This window comes from Chelonia mydas, chromosome 1 (genome assembly GCF_015237465.2).
Source record: "Chelonia mydas isolate rCheMyd1 chromosome 1, rCheMyd1.pri.v2, whole genome shotgun sequence".
Taxonomy (NCBI): Eukaryota; Metazoa; Chordata; order Testudines; family Cheloniidae; genus Chelonia; species Chelonia mydas.
The window spans coordinates 163,397,799-163,423,158 of NC_057849.1; the positions used below are offsets into that span (position 1 = coordinate 163,397,799).

The 25,360-nt window shown below is 39.7% G+C and overlaps 1 protein-coding gene across 12 annotated transcripts in view; it reads left to right on the top strand.

Annotated features, from left to right (window-relative positions):
• The window catches only part of TIAM1 (TIAM Rac1 associated GEF 1), a 248,244-nt gene that overhangs the window by 213,130 nt on the left and 9,754 nt on the right, over nucleotides 1-25,360 (top strand). For 6 of the 12 annotated variants that reach the window (XM_037905275.2, XM_043538292.1, XM_043538293.1 and 3 more), the window contains 8 exons: nucleotides 3,173-3,276; nucleotides 14,099-14,278; nucleotides 14,802-14,870; nucleotides 15,478-15,603; nucleotides 19,622-19,730; nucleotides 21,584-21,763; nucleotides 21,899-22,017; nucleotides 23,616-23,724. In XM_037905275.2, the coding sequence (XP_037761203.1) occupies nucleotides 3,173-3,276; nucleotides 14,099-14,278; nucleotides 14,802-14,870; nucleotides 15,478-15,603; nucleotides 19,622-19,730; nucleotides 21,584-21,763; nucleotides 21,899-22,017; nucleotides 23,616-23,724 (996 nt within the window). Of the gene's footprint in view, nucleotides 1-3,172; nucleotides 3,277-3,574; nucleotides 3,593-3,893; nucleotides 4,065-4,085; nucleotides 4,167-4,240; nucleotides 4,520-7,100; nucleotides 7,527-14,098; nucleotides 14,279-14,801; nucleotides 14,871-15,477; nucleotides 15,604-19,621; nucleotides 19,731-21,583; nucleotides 21,764-21,898; nucleotides 22,018-22,385; nucleotides 22,485-23,615; nucleotides 23,725-25,360 lie in introns of those variants that run through there. The other 6 variants (XM_043538299.1, XM_043538298.1, XM_043538296.1 and 3 more) reach the window with 6 other exon arrangements.

The window sequence follows — 25,360 nt, forward strand, 5'->3', positions numbered from 1 at the left end:
ACAATGTAATGAACCAACAGTAAGGGGACAGTAACTGCAATGTATTTAAATAACTATTATAAGAACACTCAACAATACTGAGTTCAGTGGCAATGTATAACTACCAGCAGATAACCCTGTGACAGCAGATATTGAGTTTGGCAGCCTAAGACTTTTGAAATACTCTATGCACATGCATCGTGTGACTGTTCATTAAGATGTAAGTAAACGGTTGCTGTCTGTATTGGGTAGGAGTGTTTATACTGCAGGAAGTAGATTAAAGAGGTGTCTTACTAGTAACAGGAAAAGAAGCACTGATATCTATAAAAGGCATGTGTTCATTGGCTGTTCGTTGGCTTATGGTGAGAAATAACTGTGGGCTGCATTTCGCACTGCTTCTAATGGATAATTAATCATAGTGGACAGACAGGCTGCTCAAACCAAACTCATTATATTCTACACATTTCCCTTTTTTTAAAATGGATATTTTAGGGGATTCAAAAGTTTTGCTAGATATTAGTAAAGGAGTTGGGAAGTAATAAAAGTTATTGGACTAAGCTGTAGAAATGAGAGGCTCAGCACAGATTTAATTTCTTAGAAACCAAACACTTCCACAAACGCATTTCATTATCATCTATCTTAACCCATTAAAGCCAGACCTTGTCAAGATGTAGATCTTAGATTTTTCAGCACAGTGGAGATAGGCCTCCATGGGAATCTCCCATATGGACCTCCTCTCTGCTATTTTTGAACATTTTAATTCAAAGGTCACTCAGTTCTCTACTGGTTTCTACAGGTTGGTGCAACTTGGAGCCAAACCAGCAGGGTCATGTTTTTTGAATTTGGTTCAGGTATAACTCAGGATGGTGAAAATCTTGCAAGATCTTGCAGAATTTTTGCCGGTTGTGACTAAAAGCTTGACAGAAGCTTTGATGAGATTTTGGCACTCTTGATCCCAGGCCCAAAGTCAAGTATGAATTGTCTTCAAATGAGAACTAGAAAGCCTGCCCTAACATGCCTTCTTGGCCCAACTTTAATTTTTAGCAAAACACTCATAGTAGCAACTGCACTAACTTTAACTTTCTGTGAACTTCAGAATTGAATTTTCTGATATGTCTAGTAAATTTCTTAAAATACATCTCTATTTCCAGATAGCATAATGAATTCCACTTCAGTACACCCACAGAATAAAGAAATAGACTTGATAGGGGAGAATTTGAGCACACTAATCACTACAATGGCTTGCCATTCACTCTGAATCAGAACACCCGAACAGTCACTCATAAACTTATCACTCAAACCCCCACTGAATACAGCTGTGAAATATCAACGGCATAAATCTGTTTTGTGATCAGTGTGTGCTTTCTGTTTTCTTATTTACAACATCACAGCTACAGTAGTGCCAATATTGGTCTAGGCTGAAAACATTACCAAAATTCTAACTTTTATACAGAAGAAAACTGTGACCTACATAAATAGAAACATCTTACAGAAAATACCTACTAATTTAAGAGAGCTGCTCATATCCCCTTTGGGATCAAAGAAATAGATAATAGGTTTTTCCAGCATGTTGCATATAACTAGAGCATAATTTTTTGTTGGACTGCTGAAAAGTTAAAACTGGATTACTAATGCCACACACACAAAAAAGGTAACATGGGATATTCACAATGTTTTTTTTTCCCGTTGATATTCTTTGTTGTTGTTTCATTGCTTATTGATAGATTATTCTTTAGGTAACTTATATAATGTAAAAACCCAGATGCTATAAAGAACAATCCAGACTATATATAAATAGTAGCCCCAATTCATGCAGGTGGATTCTTGCACCTGTGTGGCGCACTGCTGATGTTAAATGGGGCTCCGTGCAGGCAACAGGGGTCTATCCATGTTCATCTGATTTGCAGGATTGTGACAACCTTGAATGAACTTGTAGTTATGAGTTAATGGGAAAAAAAGTTAAAATCTAGACACAAATACTCAGCTTCTCCGGACTGCCTGTTTAGTCTGGCACAAAATTCCAGGGCAGCAGCACTCAGATTAATTTGGGATTTGGGAAGATTTTCTTGTCTCTGGTGCTGTTCATTCCCTCGCTGAATCCTGTTAAATTATTCCTGTTAGGAATAGTTTTTATCCCAGGCTCATAATGGTGCTTCTGAAAAGCAAATGAGTTACCTTTAGATTTACGTGAGATCCATGAATGCCATATATGAATAATTTTCTTAAGGAGGAAACTTCTGATAGACCTCCATTCTCCCCTCCAGTTAGAACACCGTAACTGTTCATTCCCCTGTTAGATAGCTAGAAAGCTAACTTACGTAAAATTTGGCTTTCCAAGAGGCATAAGACAAGTTTACTTAAATTTCTACTCACAGCTGCATGAGTCAAAGGCCCTGCTCCTGCACACATTGCTTTAAGTACATGAAGTAGTCCTTCAGTGGGACTACGCATGTGCTTAAGTGTTCAGGGTCTTGGGCAGTACCTGTAAAGAAATCTTTATGGGCTGTTGTATCAAAAATGTAGTTCTAAGACTGCCAAGATATAGATTAATGCAGTTACTTTAGTATATTGCATACAGAAAGCTGCAATTGTCAATTAATAGCAAAACTTAAAAAATCCCTGTAAAAGTATTTTTGATTCTAACATTAAAAGAGAAACTTAATGTAAAACTATAAATTGTAATTTATTAAAATCTTCCAATATAAGGCTGTGTGGAGGAAATATTAATTAAGGCCTTGATCCTGCAAAGACTTACTCAACGTTACACACAAGTAGTTATAATGAGCTCAGCGGAATTGCTCAAGTATAAAGTTAAGCACAGGCCTTTGTCGGGTTGGAGCTTTATAAAACCTAATCTCAACATGGAGCTTGGCTTTAACTCTGCATCAATTTTTGTGGCCTCTAACTTCAATCAGGCCCATAACATTATGTGATTAGTGTTTATCGTTTAATCAGATTTCATATGTGGCCATGAAACCTTTGTGCTCAAATCCCTGTTTAGGCCCTGCTCCTGCAGTGAGCTGAATGCTGGTAGGCCTCTGTGCATCCAAGGAACCAATGGTACAGACGCCTGCCAAGCTCATTGCAGGATGAGAACCTGATTGTTCATGAAAACTCATTATTCACTGCTCTAAACTTTTCAAATTTTGTGTAACCTACTATTTTGTTTCCACATACATGTCAATTTTGACAGGGCACACGCTTTGCAGTGAACAAGACAGCTGTGCTGAGGCAGCTCCAGAAGAAACAGAAGTGCCTGATTTGGAGTCCTCTGATGAGACGGATGGGATGAGCAAGGTGAGAGATTTTCATTTTCACATTACAAAGACCTAAAGTGCAGTAGAGTCACAGCTGACATGCTGACTTCACAGCTGTGCATGATTAGAGCATCTTCCCTAGGAAAATGTTGATCTTACTTTTAAGGTGTTTACAAGTGATACAGAGTGTAACAAATTACAGCCTTGATAACAGCACATCAACACTTGTGGAGTAAGAGCTGTGTTCTGGATCCATGAGGGGTAAAGTGGAGACCTGGTTCTGATCTTCTGTGGTGTGTGATAATGCTTTCACATATTAAAATATAGCTACTCTGTCACTTCCTCCCCTTGGGCAGGTGAGCTGAATGCTATTTCCAGATTGATTTATCACATTTTCCTCTCCTGTCCTCTTTAGTAATTTCCAAGGTGTGAAGCATCAAAATTATATTATTGCCTTAAATCAATAGTATAGTTTACATGTTAACAGCTTAAATGCAAAACTAATTACAGCCAATCTACCTTTGATTAAAGCAGAACTCTCCGGATGAAGTGAGCTGTAGCTCACGAAGCTTATGCTCAAATAAATTGGTTAGTCTCTAAGGTGCCACAAGTACTCCTTTTCTTTTTGCGAATACAGACTAACACGGCTGCTACCCTGAAATCTCCAATTATAGTTAACAGGCTGCACAAATAGATTGCTAATTGCTGTCTATTAAGGGATGAGTTCTGGCATAGTTTGGTAGTTTGTTCTAGCTGTGGTAACAGTGAATACCGCACAAAATGATCTGTGGAGATTAGTGTTCTCTGAAGCTGAATCAAGTACATATGGTAAGATTACTTTAAAAGGGCTGGCTGTTTGTTATATTTTAAGCACTTGCTGCATAATTGATGCTGTGTTAGTAACCCAAGCTCCACGGAATTCACTGAGCAGTGAGTATAGACTATGTAGGACTGATCTCATTGATTCTCTGTGTCTCCTCCACCCCCCTCCCCCCTGCGCGCTCTGGGTGTGTGGTTTCCCATCATTTTGTTTGAGCTGAAAATGTGTCTTGGTGAGTCATAAACCAATCCCCAAATACCACTATTAGATTATCATAGCTGAAAGGACGGAAAAAGTCCCTGGCCTCTTGTTTCCTGATCCCTTATGTCATACTAGCTTGTAGCCTTTCCTTTGATAGACAGGAGAAAGCATTCCCATGCATGAAACATACAGAGAACTTGTATGTAAAGAAGAAGATTATCTTAAACTGCGTCTCTAGATTTTCCTAGGGAATCATTTTATAGTAAGTATAAAATTATATTTTTCAAAAGTGGGGGAAGTACTAGTGTGTGTATTTTTTTTTTTTTTTTTTTTTTTTTTAATTTAAGTGTGGATACCTGCATGATTTGTAATGAGGTCTGAAATGAATGTTTCTTTGTAGAAAAACAGTCCAAGTATTAACGGTATCTATTGCTAACTTGGCTATGGATACTCTTGCTGTGGTTGGATTTTCTGTAGCTTTTTAATGTTTTATGTATGAGCTATGTAAGAGGCTGCGATGTTCCATTTCACACTTTGCTTACATGAACCATCAGCTGCCTAAAGCAAGGTATATGAATTCTATGATCAGCCCTGTGCTTTGGCTGTGCTAAGGAACTGTGTTTTAGTAGTTATTACACTTATGATAAGAGAGTAAGAACTGTAACTAACCTGTAAACTTAATGAGTCCACACTTTTAATGCAGTGGAAATTTCATTTTGTGTAAATGAAACATTATCACCTGGTTTGCATTTTCTAATATTTGGAAATGTGTATCTTTGAAGGAGCCTCTTATTATACATAACTTATGTGATGCATGGGGGAGAAATTTTGAGTTCGGTGTTTTTGGTTTTTTTCCCCTTAAACTTTTGATTCAAGACTTTTAAAAAAAGAAAAAAAAGGCAGGAAGGGGTGTGTGTGTGTGTGTGTTTCAATACAGAATATACTTCCAGTGACAACCAAATATATCTTTTAACTTGCTAACTCTGCTTTCTCTGTTTATACATAGAACTCTGTATTCTTTAATTCTCCAGTGCTCTTGAATTTCAACAAAACTTAAAAATAGTTCTGTTAAAGCCAGAGAGAATGCTAGTAAATGTGCAGCTTCTGAAGAAGCAGCACTGGAAAGGGGGGCTCTGACTTTTGTTCCTAATTCCTTTTATAGTTGTGCTTCGCTTTAAAATATCTTCTGTATCATTGGGCATTTAATTATCTGACGGTAGTGTCTGTTAATCTCCTCTGAAGGTACCCTCAGCACACGTTATCCTCCTAAAATCCCCTGGAAGTCATTTGCAGGGTAAGGCAAGAAAGGTGCCTTCTCCATGGTATTGCCATCTCCTTCCAACCCTACTGAGATTATGAATCATGCTTATGTCATCAGCCTTAACTTGCACTGGCTGTCTCTGTACACAGTGAAATGCACCTGGAGGAAGTGGGGAAAAGAGTTTGAAGGCAGTGGTCAGTGGAGATGCTATATGAGCATGGCTACTATGAGAGTTGACTGATAGATCTGGTGTTTTTAATATCTAGGGTTTTTTTGAGATTCTAATGTTTCTTCTTTCTTTTAAAAGTTAAGGTAGACCATATACAGCTGACTTTTAGTCAACTCAGTATTCCCCCAATTGTAAAGATGTAAGCTCCTATGTTAATCATTTTTAGTTTAAAAAAAAAAACACAAACAAAACAAAACTTGCACTAGAGAGAGGCCAAAGCCCCTCTAAGCCAAACTCCTTTGAATTTCAATGGGTTGTGCACATTTATAGACTGTCTACATGAGCACTTTTGTCAACAAACTTTTTTTTTCCAGTCAGGGATGTGGAAAAAACTCCCCCGAGTGACATAAGTTTCACCGACAAAAGTGTCGGTGTGGACAGCGCTATGTCGGTGGCTGCTCTCCTGCTGACATGGCTACCGCCACTTGCTGGGGATGGTCTCATTATGCCGGAGGGAGAGCTCTCTCCTGTTGGCATAGAGCAGCTACACAGGCAACATTACGGCGGCACAGCTGCCGCTGTGAGGTCCGTAGTGTAGATTTAGCCTCAATTTCTAATCCAAGATCTGTATAAAACTTTAAACCAGTTCCAAGCAACATCTCTGTCAGTCATCCATCTCTAGTTTTAACAGGATACTATATAGCTGACTCACTAGTGTAAGCTTTTATTTAAGAAAAACTAGCCTTCATAATTATCTGCTTATTTGCTTAGTGTGCTAATTTACATAAATTTAACACACTTGGTCTGGAGGTTAAAACTGTGAGAGGCAGGTTCTCAATATCACAGCAACAAAAGCTTAAGTATTTTGCACATTGCAGCCATCATGACACAGGACCTGATGTCATTTACAGTGGTGATCAGGTCAGTAGCGCTTTGTTTAGTGATCTGCCACATTCCCCACTTGTGGATATGTTTAAAAAAACTAATGAGTTGAAATGCTACTGGATGTTCATTTCCTTTTTTCTAATTTAAGATGTCTCTTGAAATTAAAACTAATTACCTTGCAGTTGTGCTTAAGGTACCATGCACTAATGACTCTGTATGCATTTCATTTACCAAAAGTGTTCTGTGAAGATGAATCTTCTTTTGCAGTGTTAATGATAAATTATCTATCAAATCCCTCAACACATGTAGAAGTTGATGTAAAAGGATTAAAATGGGGACTTTTTAAAAAGCAACTTAAGCTTTACCAATAATTGGCTTTTTAAAGTTGTCTAATTGGTGTGTGCTGTCTGCCCTGATGTTTAATAATCTTATGCAGTACAGGTTGTAGCCAATCAGCTGATACTAATCTACAGGCAATAGACATTTATATTCCAGTGTCAGCTTCCCCCTCTGCTTGTTTCAGCTGTTTCTTGCAGGAGTTCTCATATGACCGTTTCATGAAAGGGAGTCTTCAGAAGTGACCTCACTAGTTAGAGCTGAGAATTAAATTCTCATCGATCTATTGAAAGAACGAGACCTACAGCAAATGACACAGGAGCAGAGTCTTACAGAAATGCAGTCGCTGCCCTCTCATGAAAATACAGGAGAGGATGTCTTCTGTGCTTGTGTGTCAAGTAAGCAGCATGGAATATCAGGAAAGAATTTCATATCCACTAAATATGGAAAGAAATTTTGATTTCTTTTTTTAGTGTATTGATTACTGAAAGTGCTGAGTAACAGAATTTTCACCACAATATCTTTCCACTGATGTCAGCTTTTTGGAGAGTTAAATGTAAACCCAGGAACAAAGGCATGGAGAGAGCCTGCGATTCTCTTTATCACATGCTGCATTTGGTGAGCAGATCTACTGTTGTGCAGTATATCTAGATTACATTAGGCTAATTGCTTAACCTCATGCTGTAGTATTTTTAAGAGGGTCAGAAATGTGAAACTAAGTAAACAGTAATGCTTATGCCTGCAGAGGGGTTTTTTAGAATATGCAGTCTCCGTAACAATCGAGGCCAAGCCTCACTGGGATTTGCTTGAAGTTTTGTTTGGATTTTGGAGAATTTTTTTTTTTTTAACTGAATTTGTCCATTATTGGGTAGAGGTGTTGAGTGCCCTGAAAGACCACACTTGACTACACACTCTCATACCTATGGTTTTTAAAATGGGGACTGGCAGGGGAAACTGTACTCCTCTCTCAATTAGAGGACAATCAGGCAAAACACCAACTGTTTCAATGATCTCAACATGCTCAACTTTTGAGGAAATGCTCCTGCCCAGGAAGGATGTGAGATTAGCTCACCTGCTGAGCTCTTTACAGGCTGGGGCTGGTTTTTGTTTAATTGGTCTGCACAGACCTAGTGCCCAATCCCACAAACCCTTGTTTGCACCAGTAATTCCATCAAAGTCACTACTTGAGATCACTTTTATGAGTGCAGGTTTGCAGGATTGAGCCCTAAATATGATGCAGTAGTTTCCTTGACTTAAACAGCTAGCTCCCTTTACCTTCCAATTCCATATCTGTTCCCTACCCATCACTGGGGTAGTGAGAGACCAGTTTAGGTTGTGTTAGTTTATCTGCCAAATTACTCTGTTCTTTTCCCTCTAAATCTCTAGGCAAATGGATAATGGCAACATTGTAATAAAGTGTTTAAGAAGTTTAAGTAAAATCTGCACTGTATCATAACTAACACTACTTTAGCTGACTATAAAGTATGCTTCTTTCGGGCTGTCACTATTTACTTAAATAAAAGACATGGGCAGAGAACTCCTTTCTAAAGGTGCATGCAAAAAGATGATTTGATGCCTGTGCCTTGAGCAAACGTGAACGAGTTCCTGAATGTCAATGGCCTTGAGATTTGTAATGTGTCTCTTGCAATTTTAAATAACTTGTATTTTTACCAGATTTAAAATATAACTTGATGTGAGGAATCCAAATCACAAAGTAGAAGCGCTGCTAGCTGACACCTGACATGACTGAAGCTTATGACTGGTCAGCTTCTATATGTGAAGGGGGGGAAAACAAGAAAAAATCCATGCCTTATTGTGGGCCAGTCTTTTGGAACATAGGAATTTTGTTACACCACCCTCACTAGAATAGTGTCAGGCATTTAATCTACAATGAGCATTTCACTTAAATGAGCATTTAAAATTGCTGTGTAGTAGTTCATGATCTTAAAGGCTCTCCCTGTTCTTTACGTAGTCCATCTTTTCTAATGACTTAATGTGAACAACTTCTATGAAAGGCATGATAACCCGTAGTTAAAATGTTGCAGAATGTGTGGGGTTTTTAAAAAACAAAATTACTCTACTTTATAAAAGCTTCAAAACCACCGAGACCTCAAGTTCTAGAACTGTAATAACAGTTACAAATGTAATTCTTTTTGTAGCTGTACATTTCCTATACTCTGCATCGCAAAAGTCACAGCTGATATAACACAGTATAAATAGAAAAGGAGTACTTGTGGCACCTTAGATGACAGTATGCATCTGATGAAGTGAGCTGTAGCTCACGAAAGCTTATGCTCAAATAAATTTGTTAGTCTCTAAGGTGCCACAAGTACTCCTTTTCTTTTTGCGAATACAGACTAACACGGCTGTTACTCTGAAACCTGACAGTATAAATAGTTTGTACAGACTTGTGTATGCTACTGCCTTGATAGAAATAACTTATTTCCAAATGAGATACTGAAATGGAAGTGGGGAAAAATCAAATTTGTAGATAGGTAGAAATGTACATTTAGGTACGTATGTGGCCTCAATCACGATAGACTCTTTAATGTATTTATCCTCATAGCACTTCCCTACATCACAGGAGTGGTTTTGTCTCCATTTTACAGATGAGAGACAAAGAGGCTAAGGGCTTGTCTTCACTGCACTGTTAGCTTGAGCTATCTACTGAGAATTAACTCCTCTGGAGTGAGCTAGAGTGAGAATAGTCACACTGCAAAATAACACTTGAGTAATAGTGTGTTTGGATTAGCAACAGTAGCAGAGCCCTCACTGCATTACTTACTTGAGCTTCAGCAGCACTGTAGCGTCAGTCCACACCCCCTGATGGGCCAGCTACCTTAAGTTTAAAGCACCACTTAATTCAAGGTAGAGATTTTTGTGCATGCCCATAAGTCAGGTTGGGGTGACCTTCGAGAAATACCTCCAGCTAATCCTGAAGTGAAGACCAGCCCTATGTGACTTTCCCAAGGTCACACAAGAAGCATATGGCAAAGCAGCCACCCGGGTACTAGTATAGTACCCTAATCACTGGACCAGCCTTCCTCTCTGAGAAACTTACCTTATTAAATACAGTGACCCAGAATGGTCTAAACTTAGGCCTGCTTCACCACTTCTCAAGCTGCCAGTTCCCGACAGCCCTGATTCAACAAGGCACTTCAGCATAAGCTTAAGTTCCAATAAAGTCCTAGAATGAAATCCTGGCCACAGTGAAGTCGCTGGAAGTTTTACCACAGACTTTACCGGGGCCAGGATTTCTCCCCAAGTGCTTTGCTGAATAGGTGCTGTCAGGCTTGATCCTTAGTGAGTATAGATGGTGTGAGGAACAAGAGAGCCCACAATCGATAGCATGATTTTGGTGCAAGATAATGGAGTTATTTATACAACTGTATTTAATCAGCAGTAAAATACTGCAGGGTCAGAAAGAGAGATTAGACTACCGAAAAGGAGCTGAATTAGAGGTAAACTAGTCCTACTCTCATAATTCTGGTAGAACAGATAAATTGCTACTCTGTTCCATACCTACTTGCTCTCAGTTTAGGTCTCAACTACTCAAGATGAATGTTATTGCTGTAATAATCAAACTCCAACCAAAAGAGTTTCTTCAGCCATTTGTATTTCCTGTAAGTCAGCTGTAAACTGTTGATCACTTAAATGTGCGTATTAAAGAAAATGTCACCTTTGTGTAATTACTGATCTAATACATAGCAGTTTTATGCTTAGATGGGTGCTGGCAGCCATAAAGTAGCTGTGGATGAAGCAACTATATTGTTCCAGAAAAGACCTTACCAAGTGGAGATAATGCTCCTTTGGATTTTGTGGCACTACGCTTATAGAGGTGAATTAGAGGGAAGTAATAGCTGTACGTCAGTAGAATGGCTGTACGTCAGTAGAATGATGGGGACCCTTTCACCATTAGGTCACCAGTCTATATCTGGCCTAGGTCAGTAGTAGCTGAAATTCATTCCCACCTTCCAGTTGTTTGGCCTATGTTAAATGAGTTGATGGTATCCCTTCACCTCCTGGTGGGCAGGGCTCCTGCTCCTAAATGGCTTCCCTGGTTGTTCTATACAGAGACTGAATGCATTTTCAGTGAACCCTTAATGCAGATTGAAGGGGCACAGAGACTGAATTACTCTGACCTCCGAGTTTCCTCCAACTCTGGATTAAGGAACAGTAAAGTGGGGAAACTTGAGCAGCCACTGCCTAATATGCCAGACCGTCTCACTCACTATGCATTCCTGATTCTACCCTGCCTCCTTCCCTGTTATCTCCTCTTAAACCCTTTCCTTGTTATGTTCCACCCAGGCTTGCTCCTGTTTCCTCATTCTGTCCCATATGATTGGAACAACCTCAGAATCAATGTACATCAACTTCTTCCCAGATTTCTTGCCTCAGACTTCTAAAAATTCCTACAACCCAGGGAGCATTCTAGATTTGCCCACTGCATGCAGTGTGGATTGACCCTCTTTTTTTTTTTTTTTTTTTTTTTTTTTTTCTTCCTCAAATGATGTCTTTAGCAATATAAATGAGCTTTTCTTTATAAAGCATGTTTATTGGTTGGTAATGGAGCAAAAACGTGTTTTGTCTCCCACTTGATGCATCAACACACCACAGACTACCTACTAATACCGCAATTTGATAATGGCAGAGATTTTTCCCAAAAGAACCTAAGGAAGTTAGTCTCCCAGATTTCACCCTCTATATGCAGTGACTGGAAATTAACCATAATAAATTAAAAAAAGACAGGTTTTTTAATGTCAGTAAATCTTAATGTATCAACTGGAAATATAAGCTGCATTCTTAGAATTAAATAAACTGAATAATTTAGAACAAGTCAGAATGTTTTAGAAACACTTTTTTTCCCCCTTTTACTGGGATTTTTATAGGCTATAACTAAATATAAGGCAGTGCCAACACCTCTTTCCCGTGAAAATAATCTGACTAGGACCCACCTGCTGTCTTATACCAAGGTGAAATGAAAAAACAATAGATGTAGAATAGTCAGGCTAGATGACTACAACAGCATCCGTATTATCCTTGCCATGATCACCACACTTTACAAGACATTGTGCCAGTCTTTCTCCCATGGACCACACTTATTACACTCCTGCATTTGGTTTGTGTTCTCCTTTAACACTGTCAGCAGGCACAGAATTGGACAAAAGCAGTTTAAAACAATGGTGGGCCACTTACATCAGCACAACTGCCGGTGACTCTACGCTAGTGGTAGTGATGGTGGGGATATTTGAGTAAAGAGGCTAATAAAGATATCCATAAAGATATTTGTGCAACTCTTGGGCATCACTCTGCACAGGTGTAACTGAGTAGAACTTTGTAAACAAGTCTGAGGCTCAAGAATAATAGACTGACACGCTCTCCTGTCTCTGCAGTGATTACAGGAGGAAAAAGCATAAAAAATTCACTGAGTAGATATGACATAGGTGGTTTTTTTTATTTTTTGAATAAAACTGCACTTTCCTGAAGGTGGAGGGGAAGGGAAAGTTGCGAACTGTACAGGAGAGGGGGTGAATCCTACAGTGATGAAAATGGTACAGTTACGCAATGCTTAATTTTTATTTGAGGTTTAGTTAAATAAATACCCCTTGCACAATGCTTAGGGCTTACATACATAATCTTATAAAGACAATTATCACTCCATCTTTTGTAGAGCTGAAGGGAGATGGAATAGAGAGGGAGGAACAGGAGTGACCCCTCCAAACCACCGTTTCCCCAGGGTACACTCCAAGACCCTCCAGCATCAGACCTGGCATTCAGTAAAAAGGCCAGTAAACCTGGCATCTGAATTGCAAGTTACGAGTTGAGGGGCAGCCACACTGAGAATGCCCTGCTTATAGCCCTCTTACATTTAAATCTAGGACTGTTTCTTCAAGTGCCTCAGAGGATCATATTGTCCCAGTCTATTCCAACATATTAAACTGATCCCTCGTTAACTTGAATATTTGAAGAACTAAATTACCATTATATTATTTATTCATCTTGTGGTAGTGCTTAGAGGCTCAGCCTTCCCCCCACCCCCAATGCTGTATGTAGTAACTACAAATAGTAAAGATGTGTATGCCCAAAGAACTTTTGTCTAATTAGATACAATCCATATGACAAACAAAAGGACACAAGTAACATCAATAAATCACAGGGTTAGGCAGCTAATTGCATGACTTGAAGGTTTTGTTGTTGTTTTTTTGGTATTGTGGAAGCATTTAACACTCCCAGTCATGGAGCAGTACCCCATTGTACTAGATGCTTCATACACCCAGTGCAAAGATGGTCTCTGTCCCAAAAAACTTACAATATAAGTCCGCTTAAGCATCATGACATGGCGGTATTTTCAAATCTAAATTTTAGACATTCTTAAGGGTTCAATTAAAAATAAAGTCCGAGAGGGTCTCAGGACATGACCAAACACCACATCTGTGTTCTACTTGGATGTTGTTATTCCTCCCCCTTGTCCCCTGTTCTTCCCTTTTTCTTTTAGAGTTTAACTTCTTTAGCGCAAGGACTGTCCCTCCATTAGTGTTTGCACAGTGCTTAGCGTGTTCTGAGTGCTACCTAAAACAAATTACAAAAATGCACTTTAAATCATTTTTAGCCACTCTGTTCTGTGATCTGAGACTTCTGTTTTGTACTTGCTCATACTTTTTGGGCCAGGGACTTGTTAGTTGTCTGACGCAATTCCCTTGCTGTACAGTTGTGGCACTTTCTAAATATACTTATTTTAGAGGATGTGGTCATTATGTGATATGTCACTCTGAATTTCTAAGAACAATGCATCTGGGGTTCTTCATAACTGGGGGGTCCTGATTCTCAGCTGGTAGAGAATGGCAGCTGCCCAGAGCCAGGTGTGGTCCCTCATCCTTGGCTCTCCAGGCGCCAATGATAAGGGACGCAGGTGGCGTAGGAGGTAACTATTCCTCTACAAAAGGGGAAATTTCCAGTTTAAATCTCTGGCTGCTTTAAGGTCACTTTGCACTGTGTATGCTCTGGACAGTGAACTTGGCAGACTGAAACATCCAGCCCAGGAGGATAAAACCTCCGATACAGAAGCACAGCACACTTCTTAAAGTTACATTAGAACAAGCAGTATGGACGTGGGGTATACAATAGTGTAATTAGAGTTCAAATAGCTCTTACTTGAAAACAACTAGGCGTAATGTTTTCTCTTTTTAAAGAGTACAGAACAAGTTGCTGCATTTTGTCGCAGTCTACATGAGATGAATCCTTCTGATTTGAGTTTGCATCCTCAAGAATTTACAGGGCCTCAGCTGTCCACCATGAGACAACTTACAGATGCTGATAAACTGCGCAAGGTTATTTGTGAACTGCTTGAAACAGAACGCACCTATGTCAAAGTAAGTTATGTTTTGTCTACGTTTTTCCTTTTCCTTCCAGAGTTGAACTTCTGAAAAGTTAAAGCTCTGCAATATTTTTTGTATCACAAATTTAAAAAAAAAACCAAAACCTAATTGACTAGACTACTGGCAAGTTACCTTTTACTGTAGGGCTTCTCATCAATTTTAATAGGAACATCTAAAATACACTAGATATTTTAAAACTGAAACAACTGAATAAAAAGTTTTTTGAACAGTGGCATGAATTTTATTTGGTTGGGATACAGAGAAATATTTTCAGATGAAATTGCATATCTAGATTACTTATAAAACTAAAATTGCACAACTCTTTTTTTTTTTTTTTTAATGTCTTAAATTTCACTAAAATAGAATATACTCTTGTCTTATACAAGACATATGAAAGACCTAGAGACTACATCAATGGTGTTAAGGAGAGGATCTTTGCCACTGTAACAGTGTGAGAGAAATACTTGGAGGAAATGATATTAAAGAGTATTTTATTTATTTTTGTGTTTGTTTTAAGGACTTAAACTGTCTAATGGAAAGGTACCTGAAACCTCTACAAAAAGAAACTTTCCTCACTCAAGATGAGGTACGGGAACTGTTGCCATAGTGCTGCCAGATTGTTTTTGTTTGACTCTTATTGTCTGATGTAGGACGGAATGGAAGGAGCTGTGAGGGTTAAACTTGCTTAGGAACATTTTTAAATGGACTGACACTGACTATAAAAATACTGATCAGTGTTGTCTGATCTTCTGATAACCGCCACACTAGGCTGTCGGAGTTTAAGGCTATGTCAACCTAACTTGTCAGCATACAGCCACCGCAGTTATTAAATCGCTTGTGTGAGCACATGCTTGGCTCCATATGTCGTCAGTGCATGTCCTCACTAGGAGCGCTTGTATTGTCAGCATAGGGCACTGTAGTATGGTTCCTGAAAGCCAGTAACAGTGGACATAAGCAACACAGTGTCTACACTGACTCTGCGTCAGCCTAATTACTCAACCGTGACTCTGCGCTGCTCGGGGAGGTGGTGTTACTAAATTGGCATCGAGAGGTTGAGGCAAGGCAGCTTACATTGTCCTAACCCTCTAGCATAGACCAGGCTGAAGAAAAGCTAATGTTCTGTAAATTGTGACCGGCTGGAAAATCGACTAAACTGAGATTTTTAAGCATATTAAACTTTTCTCTTTTATTAGCTCGATGTTCTCTTTGGGAATTTGACTGAAATGGTAGCATTCCAGGTGGAGTTCCTGAAAACTCTTGAAGATGGAGTGAGGCTGGTGCCAGACCTGGAAAAGCTTGAAAAAGTTGACCAATTTAAGGTAAACATTTTATTTAAAGTCTGGCTGTGTGTCTAAAGCAAACTTAAATAAGGTTTATGGCACACTTAGGGCATGGCTACACTTGCAGATGTAGAGCGCTGTGAGTTAAACCAGCCCTCGGAGAGTGCAGCAGGGAAAGTGCTGCAGTGTGTTCACACTGTCAGATTCAAGCGCACTGGCGTGGCCACATTAGCAGCTCTTGCAACGGCCACAAAGAGCAGTGCATTGTGGTAGCTATCCTATCGTGCAAGTGGCTGCAACATGTTTTTCAAATGGGGGGGCGGGGGTTGGAGTGTGACAGGGGGTGTGTTGTGTGTATGTGGGGGGAGAGAGTGGGTTTTTGGGGTCTGAGAGCATGTCAGCATGCTCTCTTGTAAGTTCAGACAGCGGCAGACCCCCTCTTCCCCAGCGCCTCAAGCAACATTCCACACTAATGGTTGCTTTGTCCCAGAGCAGATAAGCAGCCGGCTGCCAGAAACAGAGCTTTGAAAGGGCATATCCACATTCCTGCAGCAATTCCAAAGAATGACAAGAGTGGCCACTTGACTTAATGGGATTATGGGACATTTCTGGAGGCCGATCAGAGTGCAGTAATGCAACACCTCATTCACGCTGACGCTGGGGCGTTTCAGCCGAGACACACCAAGCGTTATGCTTCTGGTGGAGGTGGATTACCAGGGGTGCTCCAGCTGCAGAGTCTGGGCGCTCTACGTGCCTTGCCAGTGTGGACGGGTCGTGAGTTAGGGCGCCCGGGGCTGCTTTAATGTGCTCTAACTCACAAAGCCCTTACAGTACAGTATTTTTACACTGGCAAAACGTACTGCAGAAGTAGTCCTCTTAACCTTGTATCAAACCAGTTTGACTACCATGACTCTTATTTCGTAAGAACACATTTTAAGATTTTTACATGAACTTGTGTTACCTACCACCATGACTCCTTGAAACCAGAATATCCTACTGTAGCTGTAGTTCATGTTGCATAGATCAATGCCACTCGGCAAAAGCATGCAGAGTTAGATGTGATTTTTTTACCTCTTTGTTAGATTTCATGTTTCAAACTCTGAGGAAAAGCTAGTGGCAGAAGTATAATTGCATAAAACCTTAGTACTGACAAGTCTAAATTGCCAGTTCAGGGAAGCCACTTGGGAAATGGTTTTGAACTGTAAATTGTATTCTGTACTCAGCAGGCTCTTAATGCACATATAGGCAGGAATGGCAAACTATTGAATGTAATGCTGTTTTTGAATCTTAAATTCAAGTACTTTGCGGGGAAGGTAGAAATATTAAAGGGAAGAAACCCAAACTGAATTAAAAATAAACAGGAAAAGACATTGTGGGGAAGGGTTGGTTACTAAATGAATGAATACCACCACCGCTGTAATTGGATCAATCTATAGCAAGTAACTCATGTAGTGTTGAAATTAACACAACCCAATGCATCTCCTCCTGGTCCTTTTGCTCATTTCAGCACTGACCTTGATAAAAGGACAAGATGTCCTGGTGAATAATAATCCCACTGGTTTGCTCCTCCAGGAACATGGATTAATTGAAGAGCTTGTGGAAGAAGTCTCTCTCTTTTTGGTTTTATTCTTGATTGCTCATTTTAAATTGGCATTAGTCATACAACCTACTGCTATGGTTACTCATTAGAAAATAATTTTGTTCTTTAACTAAGCATACTGAAATGTAGTGCTGGGCAAACTGGACTTTCATTGATGAATAGGTCTTGGCTCCTGCAGTCCATGTCTTGCTTATGGACTCAAAAATGTCTTTGTACTGAAACAAATTTACAGGATCTATCAAATCTGTGTACTCTACGTATTGCCATACAGCTCAGAGACCTGAACCCTCTTCGAGGCAGACTTGGAGCAACTAGCCATTCCATATGCGTAGTCAGCGCTACATCCTGAGCATAAAGCGTTCTGACTTTGTGAGATAGTGACTTTTACACAAAGATCTGGCCTGCCTTCCATCCATCATTATATTCAAAAGCAGCATTGCATGCTCTTTGGCCAGGTTTCCAAGATGAACAAAAACAGCCCAGCACTCTGTACTATCAAACCCTCCATTGACACGTGAAGGGTTGCACGTCCCGATCATACCTGATACCATCTGCGGAGCTGCCCCAGAGACTTGTGTCTTTGCAGGATTGAGCCAGATCTGAGCTGCTCTACACAAAGCCTGGTGTGATGCCATCAACCATGGTTTCCCTGATTGGTGCAGTGGTCTGTAGTAGACTCTGCATGTTGTCACTGAAGCATCTACAGCTACATTCTCACAGTAATCGGTTTCTGCATTGAACTGATTGGGGAAGTGAAGTGACAAAGAAGTGTAACATCTTGGAGAGGACTGCCCTATATATTTTTGTTTTGTTTTTTTTCCCCCCACCACATGAGACTCATATTAGTTCTCTTTACGTTGGACAGAGATAGGAATAAATTGTCAATATTATGTTATCTACCTTTATAAAAGAGTAACTCAAGTAGCTGAACAGATCAGGTTCCCTAATAATAAAATGAGACTTCAGGAGTAAGTAACCATTGCTTTCTCCATGGAAGTAAAAGCATTATGAATCCTGTAACTGTTGCTGCATAAGAATTTAATGGTGCATATGAAATCAAGATTATAGGCATAGATTTAGTAGAAGATGATTAAAAAATATTAACATATCTAGCAGTGATGAATAACCCCTCCACCCACTTGACACTCTGCAGACGAAGGGGGGAAATAACTAATCCCGCACACTCTATAAACACCTAATATAGCTAGGGTTGGCAGAATTTGACTTTTTATAACTTGATGGATAATATCTATTTTAAGTATTTTTTTTCAATTTTTCTTCTATTTCTAATTTCAGTTGTGCAGAATTATGGGTTTTAAGCTTTTAGTTTTTTCCAAAGACTTTGAATTTATTTCAACATCCACAATTGTGGGGAAATTATGGAGGGTCAGATAATTATTTAATGACAGATCTTGATATTAAAAAAACTGTCCATATTATATGTTCAAAATTTTATCTTTACATCACTCAAATTCTCAAGCAGCATTTTTCTGACTTTGCCGATCTGTAAATTTCAGTTATCATAGATGGAAATGTGTTTTCATTGATTTGTATATACAATGAAAGGCCATGTTCATTTACAGTTTAAAAATCTAATCCTTCCAAGCCTAAATATGGCCCCAGAAGAAGGATTTTGTGGGGGAATAATGAAATAAATGGGACTTGGGAGATCAGAGTTGAGTTCTGCTACATATTTCCTGTGTGACCTTAAGCAAGGTACATAGCGTCTCTCTGCACTGGTTCCCTAGTTGTATAATGGATCTAATACTTGTCTATTTAGATTGGGGCAGGACTTCCTTACTACGTGTTTGTACAGCACAATCGGGCCCTGATCTTGGCTGGGCTTCTGAGCATTTCTGTAATACAAATAATATTCGGGGAGGAGAAGACAAGTCCCTACTCTGAAAATAAAGCTGTCTGAGGATGGGGGTGGAGGGAACAGACTGCAATATACATAATATTTGATCACTTTCAAAGATACATATTTAATAGTTGGTGTATAGTAACTAAACAGATTACAGAAATCAGTTTTTTGCTCATTAAACACATTGAAGTATTTACGTTCCAAATAAGTCCATGAAAAAAAATTTCACATAAAATTATATATACGACACATTCTAGATCAACACCAATTTAAACAGGAAACCATCCGTTCTACAGTAGATTATACAGAGCAGGTAGAAGTCTCTTATTCAAGAATCTCTGACCTTCTATTCTATTCTTCCCTGGCTACCTGGTGAGGAATTCCGCCTCACCTAATCTTCTGATCAGTTTCTATTACTGACTGTTCCTAGACAGGATGAGAACCTAGTGTAGATGGTCAGGAACATTGTAATCACATGTAATAGCCATAAAACATGGCACAGAAGATCTTATTCTTTCTAAGTGGTCTAATTTCAATAGTTTTGTCAAAAGGAAAACTAATGTGTTTTATGCACTTTTTTTTTTTAATCCTAGAAAGTGTTGTTTTCCTTGGGTGGATCCTTTCTTTACTATGCTGACCGTTTCAAGCTGTACAGTGCCTTCTGTGCCAGCCACACTAAAGTTCCAAAAGTATTAGTAAAAGGTAAGATCTGCATGCGTTATGTATTTTTTCCGAACACACTTTTGATATGGAAAAGTGCCATTGCAGGATGGAGCAAGTGTTTGGGTCGTGTGTGTGTGTGTGTTGGAGAAGGCAGGTTGAATAAGTGTGCCTTTGCACTTGGAGTGATGCTTGTGATACCCACAGGAACTAAGGGCCATGTACCACAGAAGTCCGGCTAACGTCCTATGTTAAAACCCAAAGAAACTTGGCTGGGAGCCTCCAAGAAGGGAGTGGAGGAGAAGGAAAATCTTCCTGTTGCTTCCTCTGCTGTCACTATTCTAATCTGGGTCAGCCTGTGTGGCCCTTTTTCCTCCCTTTCCATGAGGTGCTGCAGAAGATCTCCAGCTCCATACCACGCTGAAGAGCTGCTGGGCCCAAAATGCCTGTGGAGCTGGGATTCAATGTGGCTGCCCAGCGGGAGTGACTTGAAAGTAACCTTGAAAGTGTTAATCTATTAGTGGATTCAGTAAAGCTTCATATAATTATATTTTTATCTTGGATGGTAGGTAGACTAGCAGTTCCAGTTGCAGGAGCAACATAATTAAAAAAAAAATATGCTCTTATTTTTCAAGGAACACTTGATGGCAGATAAATAAGCCAGAAGACTTCTGGGGGGTGTGTTTTTTGGGGGTTTTTTTTTTTTCTTTTTAAATTGTAAACTCTATTTACCATGCAGACAGATGCTGGCAATCCCCCTGAATACATGAATAAATTATTTGCTGCCAGCCACTTTTTATGTTCTCTCCTGGCAGCATCTAGGTTGACCTTATTAAGGACACAGGCTGGGTATCTTTGGCTGGTGGCCTTTTAAAATCCTTGTATCTTTTGAATTGTAGACTCAGATTTGGAGCCCCGTTTGCTCCAAATCTGAATCTTTAAAAGTCTGGTAGAATGTATAGGAATGGCAGCATTTTCATATGACGTTTTGGGTGGTCTTATGACCTTCTGATTGCAGTGGCAGTGCCTTTTTTATTTTAAATTGTAATAACTTTATTGTATTGGTAGAACGGTCTACTAAATGCCCCATTTCTCGTGGAAACAGTTATCCTTATGAAGGGAATACTTGCTGTACAGCATACTCACATTTTTATAGTATCTATTCTTGGACAATCTCTCGGGTTGGGAGCAGTAGAAGAATAATCCATTCTCTGTTATAGGCAGGCTAACGGAGGCATGGCACAGTAAGTTATCTAGTCTGTCTAAAATGTATTGCAGGTATAAAGTACATTAGTTCCACAGGTGTATTTTGTTCTCCTTCCTTACAAATATTTTTGATGTTTGTGCTGCACTTTTAAGTCTGGAAAGTAACAACAGAATGCCATTAAAGATGCACGTAATATTCACAAGGCCTGACATACCTCTGCCACTACTGCTGTAAATTCTTATAAATAGCAGTGACCCTTTTTGATTAAACTAGTGAGAGGGAGGAGGTTTGGTGGGCTTCATACCACTCTATGGTACTAGAAATAATGTTAGAGGATGGTTAAATAAAAGATGTTTATCTTGGTATGATGTTCAGTCATGAGTAACTTCTCTATGGCATAAAGAGAAAAGGAGTCCTTGTGGCACCTTAGAGACTAACAAATTTATTTGAGCATAAGCTTTTGTGAGCTACAGCCCACTGCATCGGATGCATGTGATACTAACTATGGCATGTGATACTAACTAAAAACCTGAAGTGTATAAAACATGGTATTGTATAGTTGATCAAAATGTGTATTTCTCCACAAACCACACTTATTCTAGGCAAATGAATTTCACCCTCTAAAAAGTTACTTCATAATGGCAGATGTTTGGGCTAATTAAAAACCATTTTTAATTTTAACTTCTAGCTAAGACAGACACTGCTTTTAAGGCATTTTTGGATGCTCAGAATCCTAGACAGCAACACTCCTCAACACTGGAGTCTTACCTTATCAAACCTATCCAGCGGATACTAAAGTATCCTCTTCTGCTGAGGGAACTCTTTGCTCTGACTGATGCAGACAGTGAAGAACACTATCACCTTGATGGTAAGGTGCTGAACTATGGAACAGTGTTTACCTGCTAAACTGGGGGCGGGGCGGGGCAAGGCAAGTTTCTTTCCCCTCACTCCTTCCCTGAAGCAATTACGTAACTAGTTATTTTCCATTTGCTTTTTCCTCTAGTGGCCATAAAAACAATGAACAAAGTTGCCAGCCATATTAATGAAATGCAAAAAATACATGAAGAGTATGGTGCAGTGTTTGATCAGCTCATAGCAGAACAGACTGTGGAAAAAAAAGAGGTAAGGATTTTATTCTTTGCTTTCTTTATTACAAGCCTGTTCTTCAGGAGTCTCTTTCTTCTGGTATGAATTACAGCATATTGTTACAGCTGCCATTACAAATTCCTTTTACTGCATTGTGTCTGGCAGGACACGCTAAAAGTTCTTCTTAAAGGTATGGTATAGTCTTGGAGACCAATACATAGAAACAATGCTTCAGCAGTGACTGGTGATTTTTGGATGCCCATCTCAAGACTCCTTAAAGGGGCATGATTTCCAGAAAGTGCTGAATGCTTACCCTGTGAAAATAAGGCACATTTCAAATTGGGTGTCCCAAAATCACTAGTTACTATTGAAAATGTAGACCACTTCTTTTGAACTCTTTCAAGGTGGAACCTAACTATGGAAGGTTGGTGGGACTAAGGTATGAGATGGGGATTCAACAAAGCAGAGGAGAAGGGGGACTACAGCAGCAGCCTGGGGGAATGGTAAGGAGAGTCTTGACGAGAAAGTGGGGCTGGGATGGGAGGGGTGAGCTTCAGCTGCAACTTGGAGGTAGTGGAGGTCAAGCAGGAGAGGCAGTTGTGCTTATGGAGGAGGGTAGTCCTGGAGGTAGCAGCACTGTGAAGGCTGCAGGTGCAAGCAGGGTTGGACAATTGGTGTTGAGAATAGCAAGGGGTATGTGGAGACCAGAGTTGGGTCTGGTAGGCAGGAGTGAGTGGAAATGCTATACACCTGGATTGAGGAGCAGTCTTGTGTGCTAAACTTACTGACATTTAAGCACAAGTGAGGCTGGGTTACCCTTGGGCCTAGAGGTCCCACCAGTTCAGGGCAGGGGGACTGTGTGGAGAAGCAGGCACTGCTGTTACCCATGTTATACCCTGTTCTGTGGCTAAATGGAGGACTTAAATTTCCAGAGATGTCAACTTAGCACTTCTCACAAGTGCTGAATTCTCAATTTGTGTGTTTACGGGGAAAAGGTGGAAAACTGCTTCTAAATGTGAGAAAGGGTGAGTGTTAATGAAACTGACTTGTTGCCTCTGGAGATCAAAGTGAAAAATCTAGTTGTCTTGACTACTTTATTGTATATCTGCCCACAAAGATTTGCACCGTTGTTCGTTTTTACTCAGGAAATACATAGGACTTGCAGGTTCCAGTCATATTCCTTGGCAGAGCTGTGTACAGGAGGCTAAGTTGTGTACGAGAAGCACTGGCTGGCTTCAGCTAGTAGAAATGTTCAATTCTTTTACATTTAATGTGCTCAAACAATATAAAGAGGAACTGAAACAGGGAGAGAGAGACAAACACTATAAGAGTTCAGAGAGATTTTTGGCTTCTTCCTTCCTACAGATTTTGAATGGCCATACCTTCAACACTAGGCTGTACCTAACTTATGCACAAAAATTAGGGATTTGATTGCATGTCTGATCAGTTAGCATTGAACACAGTTAGCATTTGGCACAATCTGTTTGCACATAATTGCAACTGCTTAGTCCTGACGGAAAATCTTGCTCCAAAAATTTTCTGCTTTTTAGGGTAAAATTCATCTAAATCTACTAAAGCACTTAAAACCCTTTACACTGGTGCTTTTTGTATTTTCATGTGTTTATGGTTGGCAGGTTGCAGACCTTTCCATGGGAGACTTACTTTTGCATAATACAGTGATCTGGCTTAACCCTCCTGCATCACTGGGGAAATGGAAGAAGGAACCTGAGTTAGCAGCATTTGGTATGTACTCTGGTGATTATTTCAAACACAAATAGGATGGCAGATTTTTACTTGAGCAGAGACACTAAGACCTGTGACAAATGTACATAGAGAATGACCGTTACCTAACAGTGTTCCTGCTACATCATCTAAACTTGAAAATTAAATGTACAACGATTTGCCCCTGAATTTAAAGGGCCAAATTCTGCTCTGTTAGTGATGTAAATCTGGAGAAATTCAATTCAAGCAACTACTGTAACTGAGTAGAATGTGGCCGAAAGTCCAAAAGAAGCGAGTAGCTAAAACCTCACTCTATGCGTTAGCAACCCTCCTCCCCTTGATTTATTAGTATTTGTATTTCAATAGCCTAATTCATGCCACTTCGCTTCCTTGCTTTTAGAGTTACACCTAGGACAGTGATACTCGGACTGAGGCTCTGGCAGCGTTAAGTGGCTCTGTAATGTGTCTCCTGTAGCTCTTTGCAGCACCTATTAAAACTCTGATTTAATTATGAATCAGGATGCTTTTACTATGTTATTAACCAATTGTAGACTACTTGGTCAGTCATGTTGCTGCGAGAATAATAAACAATGAATTCACACTATTATGGCTCTTTTGGGTGATACTGATCACTAATTTGGCTCCTGAACCACTGAGGTCTCAGTATCAATGATCTAAGGTTGTTTGGCTGTTGGCTTTTTTGCGTGGTTTTTGTTTTAACTCCCCCATGTAGCCAAGCGGCTGTCTGGATCTAGCAATTTGCTGATAGCACTTGGAAAGCCAGTGGCTGCTAATTATTCAATATTGCCATTGTAAATAAAAACCCTTCAGCTACCCACTGAGGATGTCCCAACACCAGCATGACAAAGGTACCACTTTCGTTCCTGCTGTTGTCACTGGTGAGGAGCTGCCCAAGCTCTTTGTCTTTCTATTGTGTATAGACTGGTCCTGTGGTCAGGAAAATGACAGAACATGCCTCCAAGATGAAAGTGATTGACGTCAGCTCAATGATTTGGGGGATGTGTATTCATTTTCAGTTATTGTGCAAAGAGTTTTTAAATCATCTTTATAAAACCTCAAGATCCAAATATTTTAATTCTAAAACGAAGGGTGTCTCTCTGGTCCACTGTGGAAATTACAATTTCATTCCTTCACCTGATTCTTTAAACCCAAATTCCAACATACTTTCCCATAACATGTGCATGTAACATTCCAGCTATAACTGTGTATTGACTCCTATTTACAGGCCACTGTCACGGACGTCAGTAGTCCAAATAGACCACTAGTCTGTTAAATGTAGTGTCAGCCCTCTGACTCCTGCATGCAACTAGGCAGGGACTATCTCTTTTTGTTAGTTTGGGGTTTTTTTGTTCTGTTTTTGAACAGTGCCTAGCTCAATGAGGTCCTGATCCATGATTGGGGGCTCCTAGGTGCTACTGCAGTACTAATAATAGACAAACCACTCAGTGGGCTTAGCCAGATGGGTTTAAAAGACACAACAAAATATCTTATTTTAGATGGAATCCTGTAATTTGCAAACATATCATTGTGTATGCATAATAATTTAAAGAACAGTTAACTTATGAATTCTGTAACATCAAAGCCACCTGAGAAATTAACTGTTGTGTAAACTCTTCTGGTGGTGGTGGGGCGAGAG